Source organism: Vipera ursinii (assembly GCF_947247035.1).
Source record: "Vipera ursinii genome assembly, chromosome: Z".
Lineage (NCBI taxonomy): Eukaryota > Metazoa > Chordata > Lepidosauria > Squamata > Viperidae > Vipera > Vipera ursinii.
In genome coordinates this window covers 98,428,281-98,443,120 of record NC_139517.1, presented here as the reverse complement: position 1 = coordinate 98,443,120, position 14,840 = coordinate 98,428,281, and the positions used below count along the sequence as shown (strand labels likewise).

The window sequence follows — 14,840 nt, the reverse complement described above, 5'->3', positions numbered from 1 at the left end:
CAGGTTCGCATCCCACCAGGCTCAAGGTTGACTCAGCCTTCCATCCTTCCGAGGTAGGTAAAATGAGGACCCAGATTGTTGGGGGCAATAAGCTGACTTTGTAATAATGCCGCTTGGGGGGGAGGGGTGAAAGCCCTAATAAGCAGGCATAGACATAGAATGAAGGCTATTGCTAAGCACATTGGTTTGTGCTTAAATTGTAAGCCGCCCTGAGTCTTCGGAGAAGGGCGGGATATAAATGGGATTAAAAAAAAATTGCAATGTATGAAGAAAAGTTGACTACAGCAAAAAATAGGCAGGTAACTATACTAAACAGTGGCACAGATTTATTTTATTCACTTAAAAAGATTTCAGCCTTACCAACAAAATCTCATGAATATTTGTTTAATAGAATGAACTGATGTGATTGTATAGTTACTATATAATTGATTTCATGTAATTTTATTTATTTATTTTTTACTTTGGACTTACTGTTTATTTTCTAATTTTGTTTTTATTTTTCTAATAGGATTTAAGAGTTCAAAATAAAGCACCATGTAAGTTTTATCTAAGGATCCCTGGGATTCAGATTCTTCCCACTTTTCTGCTGTCTAATTGACTGGGAATAGTGAGGAACAGTCCCTGTCATTTTTTTTAAAAGAGAAATAAGCAATCTGTTGAGGAAATAATGGAATAATGTATATAAGTACTATATGTAATGTAATGTAGGTTGTTACTTACTCATATATCTATTGCTTGAAATTCTTTCTATATCAGAAACATTTAATGATGCAGGAAACAATTTATAATAAGTGGTTAATAAGTGATTATACATGCAAACAAACTAAAACAAGTTAAGTCATATGTGCTGATCTTTTCAGGTCCTGATTCTGGGGGGGAAAAACCTTAAATGTTGAAAACTAAAATATTTTTTAAAATAGCAATAGCAATTCCTCCCCTCACAGAGCTGAATTGATGGGAAAGGCTGCACCTGGTTAAAAAATATCTTTTATTTTTTTCCAGTCTTTGATGTTTCTAGATATTCAAGGACAAGTACATCAACTGATGTCATTTTGTTATTTTTCATGACAGTTCTTGCTTTTTAAGTCTTGCTGGTAGATTGAGCAGCTTCTAATAGTCCCGAGTAATGCTATTATGAACTTTGATATGTCTAGTCCTTCTTTCTGATCTACTTGTATCCTGTTTGTTTTTTGTATTATGTTTATGCAAGATATTCTGAAGAACCTGCCATACAAAATTGCTCTCTCTCTGCTTGTTTATTCCATGAAGCAAGTACACTGCTATTGTATTTAATTTTATAATTTCTAATTTTATGATTAGATTTACAAATCACCATGTACACCATTATTTAATATATTAAATAAGACATCGTGACTGGGTTTCATAAGATGCTAATTCAGTGCTAAGTAAACCACACTGTGGCTTAGAATGTTACTCTAAGTGCTAAATATTAATGTAATTCAGTGGCTGGGTTCAACAATACACTAATCTCTATATCTGGGTTTTAAAAACATAATTGCTACATTTCCTAACTTTCCAAATAATACATTATATTATGCTTATGCTGATTATACTCTGGATCACAGAACTTCTCAGATAATGGATGGATTTGCTGAGTCACTACCTGACTACCTTAATTTAGCTTAGATTGTTATGTAAACCCAGACTGCATTAAAAACTGAACTCAGCACATGCTAGTATGTTTCTACCAAAGAATCAGCTTTTGGAAAATTTCAAGAAATTTGAAAGGGTGTATTAATGTGTATTTTGCTGAAAACATGTTAACTCCTGAACAGACTAAATTTTCACAGCATGTTAGACTAAAAAATGATTGGGTAGCGTGTGGATCAGTGGGTTTACACAATGAATGTGCTGCATTAAGCCGTAATGTGATTTGTCTGTGGTTATGAGTAAATCAGCTAATAAGGATTTATTCAATAAATCTTGGTTAAAAAATCCTAATTTGTGATGTGTGACAATATTCAGTGTTCCTTTAGCTTTTTAAAACATGCTGTAGAAAGTGAAAACCTCATTATCAGATGCGGTCAGTCTTGTAAGGTAATCCAGGCAAGAAGCACACCCAGAAGGACTAGCTCTACTTTATTATAAGTTTACAATAGAGGGGCAAGTGCCAGTTTGCCACCTTAAATATATTTGCAAACCAAAAAGAAATACCTGTTTGGCAGCTAGGAGTGTGGTGGCAAGTGTTGGAGCTGGCACTGCCTATGAAGACATTGGATGGCTTGACAAAAGTCTAAGTGGCAGCATATTCTTTCTAACAGTGGTGACATTTGATAGTGGTGAACTATTTTTCAAAAAAATGCCAATGGGCTGCATAAGCCTGCTAAATGGATCATATGTTGTATCGCCCTAGTTTAGACCATACCTATAGTTTGTATATGTCTTTGACGATGGGCCTGAAAGTGTGCCCAAAGCTGAATCAAAGAAAAATACTACCCACAACACTGCTCGCTCTATTTACAATACTCAACATTTGGGATATTTTTCTGCTGGCAGTTTAAAGCATGGGTGTCATAAAATATAACTATAATGTTGGTCTTCCATTCTGCCCATACTCTGAGACTGCCTTCTTTTTCATTCTGCTGAAGCATATTTTCTTCCTACTCTGACATTCCCTTGATCTTGAAATGTATCAAAGTTTGAGGTAGGTCAACTATTAAAGAAGTATCGACTGGAAGTTTCTCATGTCCACCAACAAGTAGACATTGGTAAGGTGTCATCATCAAGTTACTGCAGAATGTCTGATGGTTGTGACACTGCAAGGCTGGGTGGGGAGCGGAGAGGGGGGCAGGAGAGGGCTGGGAATGAGGGGCAGCAGATTAAAGACAGTTCTATAACTTTCATATAGAACTCTCTGAGGTCTAAACAAGCAAACAAGCATTTCAATAATGATTGGTGGTCATGTTAGAATAAGAAAGACAATAGATATGAGTTAGATTGTTATCCTGCCTTTCTAACAAAGAAAAATAATACTCAAAGTGGCTAACAAACAAGAATAAGTTAGAAAATTTTTAATAAAACAATTAAATAATGGTATTTTATTATGATTAGTTAAGTAATTGAATTCTTAAAGTTAAACCATTTAAACTAAGTAATTTAAACAATTAAAAACTAAATTAGAATAATATAATAATTTGCATGTGCAAAAGTTATAAAATAGTAAGTAATAACTCTCACCAGTAAAAAAAACTTAAATGCAAGGTTGAAAAGGTGCTGCTTAGGACTATTTCAGAAAATAGTCCATCCTTATATTTTACATTTTTTAAAACTGAGATTAATGTATAACTGCAATAGTTTGCATCATTTTCTCTTAATTTTGTCTTCCATATGAGTTACAATTTGAATTATTCTGGGACTCCTTGTCCACCACATCTATATCATGTTGGCAAATGCCATAGTATAAGTTTATTTGCCCAATCCTAAAATCATGTGCTCCCTATTTTGAGGCCTTGAAACTTCAACAATAATTAAAATGAATTAAACTTTAAAAATATAACTTACCAACTGGTTCCTTATTTTATCTGAAAGGCTGGGCTCATTCAAAATGAAAACAGATTTCCCTGGAGAATCACCAGCTATCAAATGCAGCTTCGTTTTATTGACATCATTAGACAAACCAATGGTAATGAAAGATATTCCAAGAGCTCTGGCCTTTTCTGATATGTCTTGAACGTTGGGATTTTTGGGATGATCAATACCATCTGTCATTAGCAAAACCACTTTGATGCTTGTTTTATGACCTTCTGCTTTGAGTAGCTGAGTTGCATTAGAAATAGCATAGTAGGAATAAGTGCCATGCCCAATGTAGCTCATTTCATTGACTTTTTGCTTAAAAATCTGCAAGTTTCTCCACGCTGAAAAAGGACAGTCAATTCTGACAGAACTACTGAACTGCATGATGGCCAGTCTGATGTCATACCTGTGGGCACGGGTGGGCTTCATGAGGAAGATTTTATCACTTAAGAGGATAGCAAACTCTTTCTGCTTATCAAATAATATACCCTTTGCACTTTCAGAACTATCCAGAACAAAGATGATGTCAATAAAACAGACAGAATCTAAAAAAGGACAAGATTAAAAATGACATATTGAGAAAAGTCATATACTAAAAAAAAGTAGGCAAGGCAGCATTGTGATCCATGTACAAAAGGAATGGGCTGATTTCATAATTTTGATTCCTCATTCCATGGACATCACTATCAAGGCAACCAAGGGGAAACTTCAAAGGATATTGATGTACAACAGGATTTTTATACCTCTATATTACCAATTGTTTTACATGTAAGAATGGACAACTTGTGAAACCAAAGAATTTCTACCCCAGGCCCTCAGCTAAAAGTGGTACAAATTGGAACAATAAAACATCAGTAAAATTGTCCATGGAGATTCTCAATCATCTAGGTCATGGTTGCCCCAAAGGAGCTTTTTTTCCAAAAGGCAACTCTTTTTTTCTTTGAAAACATTCTCCTTCTCATCCAATACGTTTCTTCAGTTCTAACTGACTGGAGGGGAGTAGAAGGATGTGTATACTTTGCAGTCATCCAGTCATTAGCACTCAGAGTTGTTGAGGCCACTTGGGGATTTATCTGTATCCTCAGAGTCACCTGAATCAGAGTGCAAATGAGTGTGGATCTTCTTAAGAACGAAGGAAGAAGATTCCACACCATTTGTATTCTGATTCAGAGTGTTAATCCCTTCAGATAGTTAGAACTGAAGAAGCTTCTTGGATGAGAAGTAAAATGTTTTCAAAGGGAAAAAAACCCAATAATGTCTAGTTGCCTTTTGAAAAAAGCATCTTTGGACATCAGTGAAATTCTTACCCTTCCATTATACATCAAATCTTCTAGGCCTAAACATGGTTTGCTATCTGAAGAATATTAAATAGCATGCCAATAAGATAATGTAGCTTCAGTCATGTAGAAGCTAATCAGTTATACTAACTGCACTGATGTAAAGAGTGAGGTTTATGTTTCAACTTCTTTCTCACATAACAGAATAACTGTGAGTAAATGCACAGAACAAGGGAGGTTTTACAACATAACATTCCTTTTTGCTTTGGTACAGGATACATCTCTTCTTAAGCATGAAACAAAATACAAATCACTCCTTGAAAAGTCTCATTAAGCATCACTCAATATCCTGGAGTGCTGAAAGGACCTTGGGAATAGCTTATCCCAATATTCCCTTGCTGAATGCAAAATCTGAAATATCAGATACATCATTCCTAACAATTCATGCCCAGTTTATATGTATACAGTATAATTCCTTCTGAAATAGTCTCACTGTTGAATATTCATCATTTTTAAGATGATTTGCTTAGAGCTGTTTCACAATTCTAGTTGTACAACTCTGATTTACAGAATTGCAGAACAGAATGGATATTTACACCACAAATTCAAAATGATAATGTCCTACACTAGAGAGAAAGAGCACCAAGGAGATAATAGTTGTACCATTTAAATATTTATCTCATAGGTAGCCTTCAATGAATATAAATAATTCAAAATTGTAGGCAGGGGGGACTTCTATTCTACAATTCTTTTATATTATTCCCTCCCCCCTTTATTAAGATGTTACTAGATCAACACCTCAATATAATCCAGTGGCAATGACAGTCATGTTTATCAAAAGATATGATTACTGAACCAGCTGAATATCTCTCAAACTATTCTGAAAATATGGTTGAGGGGCCTATATGTTTTTCAATGCATATTCCATGCATCATGTCTGCCATTAGAAAGAGATGCACATTCAAAAGAGAATAACAATGTCCTTTGTAATCCACTGAGAATAGATTACATATAGAATTCCATGAGATTTATGAAGATACAAAATGCTGGTAGAGAGATATACGGTATCACTCTCTCTTCAGAATCTTTTCATGCAACCTATAGCACTTCCTTTTTTATTTATAATGCTTATATCAAATTCTAGGAATTTACCCTGAAGATTGTCTTTTCTTGCTAGAGGACTTAACCTTTGTCCCTTCCTTCTGTTTTGTCCATATACTACATTGTTTGTTGCAATGGCCAAAACCAAAAGGTAAAGGACGGAGTGTTTTTTCCACATAGTGACTTGTATTCAAAATCCAATGACTGCTTACTGCTCCTGCTAATAAAAAAAAAAGCCATTAACTTTTCATCATGTTAATAAGCCCAAAATACTGACTTGTATGGAACATTGTTAAATGATTATAAACATCTACAACCTTGTAATTAAATTGCAGTATTTCATTATTTAAATTAAACTGTCTCATCTTCCTATTACTACTGGTATTAGGCCTGGAAAAAGCTGTATCTAAATTCTTTTTATTGACTTCATTTTAAAATCTATTTCATTTTTCTATTGTAAGCTTTCATAAAACATAAAAAACAAGGAAAAACTATTCTAAATAAATAAAGAGAAAATATTTATGCATTTTTTCCTTCAAGCTGATATACCAGATTTCTCAAATCATACATTTTGCAAGTTTCACAAATCTTGCTTATTTCTTATACTTTTTAAAGGATAGATATTTTATGCTTTTCTGTCTCAAGATAATGGGATAAACATGGCTTGCATTAGGTAATATAATTATAAAAATTAGCATCATCCTCTTTTTTAATTTAGTCAGTTAGCATCTTTCTTTTAGATGTGCAAAAGAATTGCTGAAATGACTCTTATTTCTGTTATTTATCTTGGGGAAAAAATCAGACCAGTTTTCTCTAAAAAAAAGATTGCTTGTGTAATTCTGTTCCAAAACTGCATTTTTAGCAGACAGTCATTTCAATCAGAATTCATGTGCAGCATTTAATTCTATTTAGAAAGAAAACTATTTTACATTCATTAGAAAATATCTACAATATAGAACCTAATACAAAGTAGATTTAAAAACTACTAATTTTGCAGGACTGCAGAAATTTATACAGCTTACTGTCTGCCTTCAATGGGGCTTACATGCAGAAAACTCAATATTGGTCTTAAATGCTTTACTCAGAGTATCTCTACTAAATTCAATATTAACTTGTGATACCAACATAACATTTTCAATCCTATGATTCACTGATAATGCCAAAATGAATTTTATATAATATTGTGAAACTGTATCCTCCAACAGAAAATAATGCATTATTTTTTACTGGTACTATACTTATATCGCTAATTTCAACAACTGTTAAAATTCAGTTGATCATTGATCATATCTTATTAAAATTAAAAATGTTATGCTTCGGATTTGCATTTATTTTGCTAAGATAAATTATTTTTATCATCACCATCATCATCACCATCATCATATCATCATCATCTTACCTTTCTTTAGAAAGCACTGAAGCTCAAACTGGAGAGTAAATAATTTTTAAATAAATATGATCTTGAAAATTCATTCTGGGGATAGGGGATTAGTTTTCTTTCCTAAACAATTGCGATGTTCTGGAATAACTAATTAATCCAGATGCAAATAATAGTACCTTGCATCTGGAACTTGATCCTTGACTCATGTTTCATTGCTCCAAGCTGAATGCAGAATGGTTAGGCATTTGGCCAGATCTTCAATCTGGGTGCACATACTAAAAATGTTAAAGGAGCAGCTTTTCTGAGAGTTTGCTTTACAAGTGGCTTGTTCATTATTATACAGTTTTTATTTTTTTATTTTTAACAGCAGTCGCAATATTTAATTACCCAAAATGGTGTATAAACCCAGCAAAAAAGAAAAGAGAAATAGAAGAAAGATGGAATTGAAAAACAAAAAAGCTATACATAGGAAGTTATCATAGCATCAGATGAAGTATTTATATAAATCATGGTAAGTTGCAATTTTATTACGGTATCAAGGCTTATTAAATAATCCAGTTAGCTAGATTCACATATTGTACTGAACATCAAATAAGTAAAACACATTATTCTTGCATCATATAAAATATATACCAATATCAATTAAAAATAAACTAAAATGGTACTGTAAATCATAAGACTCACAAAATAAAATTTGAAAAATAAAAATATTTTAGACCTTAAACCTTAAATTTCTCTTAAGGTGATCTGAGAGAAGGGCACATGCCACGGAAAACAGTCCTGTAGATTAGTGGTCTCCAAAGTGAGGTATTTGCCTTACTGTGTAGTCAAGACAATCCATGCAGATAGCAAGAAAATATTGAAATATTGTTCATTCAGCTTTATGTAATTATCTGTGAAAATAACTTAAGAGACAGGAAGAAAAAAAATTATAGCCTAGACCAGAGGTAGGCAACCTTGGCTCTTTTATGACTCGTGGACAGACCAGAGGTAGGCAACCTTGGCTCTTTTATGACTCGTGGACTTCAACTCTCAGAATTCCCAAGCCAGCCATAAAAGAGCCAAGGTTGCCTATCCCTGCCCTAGACAATGGTCAGACAAGAGATTTCTAGACTTACATAAGAATTCTGATCATGGTTCCTCCCTAATTCTCTTCACAGTAAAGGTGAGGAAGGGGAGAAGTACTTTCAGACTTGAACGATTCTGTTACTATAATAGAATGTTTTGGGCTTGTCTCAAAGGAATAACCAATTACCAATTCAAGTAGGAGACCCTATACCATTCCAGACAAAGAGTTGCCCACTCTCTTTTTTAAAGCCTTCAGTGATGAAGCACCCACAACTTCTGAAGGCAAGCCATTCCACTGGTTGTTTTCACTCTTAGAAAATTTCTCCTTAGTTCTAGATTGCTTCTCTCCTTTATTAGTTTACAACCATTGCTTCTTGTCTTCCCTTCTGATGCTTTGGAAAATAGGTTAATTCTCATCTTCTTTGTGGAACCCTCAAATATTGGAACACTTTTATCTTGTCACTCCTAGTCCTTTATAGTAGACCAATTCCTGCAACCATTCTTCATACGTTTTAGTCTCCAGCCCCCTAATCATCTTTGTTGCTCTTCTCTGCACTTTTTCAGAATCTCTGAATCTTTTTTATATAATGTTGATCAAAACTGGATACAGTATTCCAGTCTTACTAAGGCATTATAAAGCAGTACTAACAATTCATGTGATCTTGATTCTATCCCTCTGTTAATGCAGCCTAGGATTGCATTGGCTTTTTTGATGGCTGAAGCACACTGCTGGCTCATATTTAAATGATTGTTCACTAGGACTCCAAGATCCCTCTAGCAGTTAGTTATTGAGCCACATTTCAGCTAATCTGTATCTGTACATTTAATTTTCTTTCCTAAGTGTGAAACCTCATTTTTCTCTATGCTGAATTTCATTTTGTTATATAGGGTCCAGTGTTCAGGTCTGTTGAAAACACTCTGGATTTGATGACTCCACGGAATATCCTTGGAAGGACTATGTCTTATTGTTGGGGACAGAAATACTACCTAAGTATTCAGGTTTTGAAATATCAGCAACCATTTGCACCTTGTACTAATTCTTAAGTTTTCAACAGTTCTGTTTTTATTCTTTTTTTGTTCTGTTCTAAAGTAAGATTAAAAGGGACGTGGTGGCTCAGTGGGTTAGGACGCTGAGCTTGTCGATCAGAAGGTCGGCAGTTTGGTGGGTTGAATCCCAAGTGCCGCATAACAGAGTGAGCACCTGTTACTTGTCCCAGCTTCTGCCAACCTAGCAGTTCGAAAGCACGTAAAAATGCAAGTACAAAAAATAGGGACCACTACGGTGGGAAGGTAACAGCGCTCCGTGCGACTTTGGCATCTAGTCATGCTGACCACATGACCACAGAGACATCCTCGGACAAGTGCTGGCTCTTCGGCTTTGAAACGGAGATGAGCACTGGCCCCTAGAGTTGGAAATGACTAGCACGCATGTGTGGGGGAACCTTTACCTTTACCTTTAAAGTAAGATTATCCTTTTCCCCCCAAATCCCAAATATTTTTTTAAGAAAAAAAGACCCTTTTGGTAAATACTCTGGTTGTCTGGTTCCAGTTTTTGCTTTTAAGAAATAGAAAACAAAGTAAATTTAATCTTGATCTCGACATATCCTTTTTGATGGCTGGGTTCACTTTGTTGGAATTCCATTCATGGTTGTCTTTATGTCCCCCAGTTGCCATCCAGACCATTACATGAGTTCAATGTTTTAATTTGGCATGTCTTCAAAAAATTGTCATTATTTCATCTCCAGCCCACAAGTGAGCCAAGTTAAAGTTTTCAGCTATACCAATTTTAAAATACAGTTTTTATTTATTTAATTTGAGAGCTATTCCACATGGGGCTCAATTTCTATCTGTCCTGTTTGCCGTCGTTTGCTTCCTAGAGACTAAAATGGACGTTCTGAAACTTGAGCTGGCCATGGAGGTGGTGGCCCTTTCAGAGCTGTATGCAACAAAATTTCATTTTGATGTATGCTGATTGGTGTACATTCAAAGTGACAATAAAGGGGGAGATCCTTCTCTGTGGGCACCCCAGAACTATGGAATCAGATGAAGCATGCTAGATTGTGTCAACAACAAAAAATGCATAAGATAATAATTTTTATAATTTTTTTATAATTTATTAATATTTCTATACCGCCCTTCTCCCGAAGGACTCAGGGCGGTGAACAGGGCAAGAATAAAAAACACAGAATTACAAAAGTTAAAAAATGATTAAATACATGCCCACTAAGAAAAACAATTAATACATAATAAAACCCCAATAAAATACAGTAAAAACCCCACCAATCCCCCATCAGGCCAGGCCGGCTTGTTCGAACAAGTATGTTTTTAGCTCGTGGCAAAAGGAGCGAAGATCGGGCGCCGTCCGGAGCTCAACCGGTAACTGATTCCATAGTTCTGGGGTGCCCACAGAGAAGGATCTCCCCCTTTATTGTCACTTTGTCACAATGTGGGAGAGGAACTGGTACACCCAAGAAGCTCACTGTAAGCAATATTCATTGTGCTTTGCAGGAAGGTTTATCAGATTTCTTCAACAGCAACTCTAGCATTGGGACATGTTATATGAAGATAGCATTGAAAACCACTGTTCCTCTTCACGTACATTATCTTCAATTTATACATCTGAAGGAACAGGATAGGACATGTGGAGAGGCAAAGGCCACCAGCTATTTGCTCAACCCAGTACTTCCTGGCTGATTAAATTGTGCTGGAACCCACTGTTATGGTAAATGATGAAACAAGTAAGGGATCTGCTGTCATATGCCTAATGGAGATAATTATAAAATGAATAGAAAAAGCTTCCTGGGCCCAGATACTTTCCCTGGATGTCAAAAACTAAATGAAGAGAGTGAAATTTTCCTGGATATCCCAGCAGCTTTTGATACTACCAACTTCTGGCCTGGCTGGTGTTGAGGCATTATTTCATAGTAATTGCTGTACTTTGCTGAAAGTAATTGCTTTCTGTCAGGACACATTCAGAAGACAGTGTCAACAGACTGCTATCTGACATCTAGACCATTGACCTGCGATGTTCCACAAGTTTCCATCTAATCCTCTCTCTAAGCTTTATCCTATATTCCTATTTATAGCAGTAATAGAAATGAAATGACATAGCTATAAAGGTAAAGGTAAAGTTTCCCCTGCACACGCATGCTAGTCATTTCCAACTCTAGGGGCCGGTGCTCATCTCCGTTTCAAAGCCAAAGAGCCAGCGCTTGTCCGAGGACGTCTCCGTGGTCATGTGGCCGGCATGACTAGACGCCAAAGGCACATGGAACGCTGTTACCTTCCCACCGGAGTGGTCCCTATTTTTCTACTTGCATTTTTACGTGCTTTCGAACTGCTAGGTTGGCAGAAGCTGGGACGAGTAACAGGTGCTCACTCTGTTACGTGGCACTCAGGATTTGACCCGCCAAACTGCCGACCTTCTGATCGACAAGCTCAGCGTCCTAACCGAGCCACCACATCTCTTGACATAGCTATATATATATGCATATGTAGAGGATAAATAAAGGTTCCTAACAGGACATAATTGTCTATGTGGCATAATTTAATGAGTAATTTAACATGTAAACTATTAAACAATTTTGGGTCTGACTATTTGGGAAACTACTTCTCCTATTATTTTGACTTCTAAACCTGTTCACCTACAATTCTGTTACCAAGGGTTAAAATAGTAGAAAAAAACAAACATGCAAATCCAAACAAGACAACCATGCTGAACAAGAAAAATAGAACCAGGTCTACTATACCTTACCAGTGACCAAGATTATAGACTTGCCTGGTTATTTAAAATAATAGATGTTCATTTAAAGAGCCCCCCACTATTTAGTTTACCTATATGGTATTGGGAGCCTCCTGTGACTCTCAGGTTCTAAAATATATTCCTTAAAGTATGTCCCCCCCCCAATTTCCAATAAGCATTTTAACAGCAATAGGGCAATTTTTTTTATGTGTGCAGCCTTATAAACCAGATAGCCAAAGAGAAGCAAGACTTTGATTGGGGTGGTTGTATTGCCATTTTTATTTTTGACATTTGTCCCCATGCTCTCCTCCCCCAGCTACAACACATAATCATCATTTTTTTATTATAAACTGGTAAAAGGATGTAGCATTTTACAATTCCTTGGTTTGCCCACCTGGGCATTTTGAAGCTCAACTTCCATTTGTAAAAACCAGCTACATACTTTTCCTACTTTGGAAGGTGATGCAAGTCCCAAAGCCAGACTTCTGCAATGTCTCTTCATCTTAATACTGTATAATATGAAGTCCCTAGAGATCTGTGAGAAAACAATTATTTTTTCTAAAATTCAGAAAATGAATTTTAATAATTGTTTTGAGGCATCAAGCACTCAGTATCTTTGTAATAATTGGCCATGCAGTAAATTTGTAACTTTGTACTTTATTGACGTTTCTAAGGTATTATATTAGATCGTACCAGGACTGAATATGTGGATAGTGTCCTTAAATTTTCAACTATATGAATTGAGCTCCATCTTGTGGGTTTCAGTGGCAACTAATTTAATTCAGGAACTATTAAATAGCCACCGTGGTTTACAATAAAATTTAGTAATTCTTATAACTTTTCTTCCTATATTAGTATATAGAAAGAAATCGAAAAATTATTCCCAGATTTGATTTCCAACCTCAAAACAATGACTAAGATCCAAGTTTACTTCAATCTCATTTATTCAGTAACTGAGCACAGAACAGCAATTACCAAAATATTGTTAGTTACTAAATTATTCTGGACATGTTCAATAAATCCATAAATTTAATTTTTAATTACAGATCCAATTCCTTCTCAAAATATTATTTATAGAAATCCTGTTATGAACTAATATATGAAAGCTGTAGGTTGAATTTAAAAATACACAATTTTCTACAACTGCTTACCTGAGTCTCACACCAACAGGATCGTCTCACCCCATCTGTGAAGGCAAAGGAGGCATGCTGCAGACCCCATTGCTCGAGGAAATTGGCTGAAAAGGTCTGGGAAAAGAGTCTTTTCTACTATAGGTCCTGCTGTTCGGAACATCTTGCCCCTAGGGAGAGATCTGCTCCTACAGTCCTGGACTTCCAGAAAAGATTGAAGACCTGGTTCTGATGGTTTGGGACTGCAACGGGGAATATCACATTGGAGGTGTTGATGGACCAATAGAAGATCCCATCACACACCCCCACCCAGAATCCTGCTCCCTCCTTCACATCTTTAATTATAATTGTTTTTTATTTTAGGATTATATATTTTTAATAGTTTTATTTCTTTAAATGTTGTAATTCACCCAAAGTTCCTTTTAGCAGGATGGCCAGCAACCATATTTAATAAATTTTAAAAAACTAATTTTGTGAATGCTTAAACTAAAACAATGAGTTGGTTTTTATTCAGAAATGCAAATATAATTCTGTATGGAGGAAGGCATTATAAGAGGAAAGTCAAGTTATCTATGACAGCCAAAAACCAGGAGCACCTGTTCATACTATGTAACAAATTTGATTAGAAAGTATAAACTTGTGTGAATGGTGAAAAGAGAAGCTTCATCAACTAATTTATAGAATGGAATGTTGTAACTTTTGCTAATTTAATAAGAAAATCATCCTGTTCCTTTGCTGCTGCAGCAAGACTTCTAGGTAATAATGGCAGGAAAAAAAACCCCAACAAGATTTAAAGGCCACAGCGCAATGCTTACTTATGATTACAAAAGGTGGCAGCATAAAAAATTATTTTCAAATTGCACAAAAATAAAATTTTGTTTTAGCTACAGTAACTTAACAGAATAAGGAGAGAAGTATTATCAATTAAAGCCTTAAAGCAAGGGAGCCTTGTTTACTTTATATATTTTTCTCATTTTATATATCCATTAAAGATGAATAGGATTTAGACAAGCACATTTCAAGAATATCCAGGGAGGCGTGTAGTGTATGGGCAGATTTTGCACTTTATATCTGGAGTCCATTAACACTGAGTTTGCTAATTATCTAGGTTGTCAAAATGTGGAGGACCACTAATGTTTGTCCAGCTTTCTGTACCGCAGATATAAGTTTTGCCCTTCTAAAAGTTTTTTTCGACTTTCTGAAGTTTCCTGGTGGTCTCCTGTTCAGCAACTCAGCCAAATCCATCCAGGCTGCGTCACGACAGATGGACGCATAAACATAATTGGTGGCTTGCCCGTCAGCCGGCCCAGGCTTTCAGCGCTCTTCTTCCTCAGTGGCAGAAAGACACGCTGCTTAGCTCCGCCTGGAAAAAGTCTTCGAGTCAACTGCCAGTCAACCCGACCGGAGATGCCCACAAAGTGAGCCTAGCAACATTCGCAGAAAACCCGCAATTCGGAAGCCGGGGCCGCCAAAAACAATTCATGGGAAGTAGCATTCCTGATAAACTTTCATAAAACCACCCCCTTCCTTCTCGGAAGCATTTGCTCTTCATGCCGGAAGTAGAAACTTCTCTGAAGGCGGAAGTCCGAATTTTTGTGGAGGAGCTG

General features: G+C 35.8%; 1 protein-coding gene across 1 annotated transcript in view; it reads right to left on the bottom strand.

The window, feature by feature from the left end:
* COL28A1 (collagen type XXVIII alpha 1 chain) overlaps positions 1-6,090 on the bottom strand; it is a gene marked incomplete at its 5' end in the record, with an annotated part of 87,822 nt that extends 81,732 nt beyond the window's left edge. The window contains 2 exons of the mRNA XM_083377211.1: positions 3,523-4,079; positions 5,964-6,090. Of these exons, the coding sequence (XP_083233337.1) occupies positions 3,523-4,079; positions 5,964-6,090 (684 nt within the window). The remainder of the gene's footprint in view (positions 1-3,522; positions 4,080-5,963) is intronic.
* Between the last annotated feature and the right edge of the window lie 8,750 nt (positions 6,091-14,840).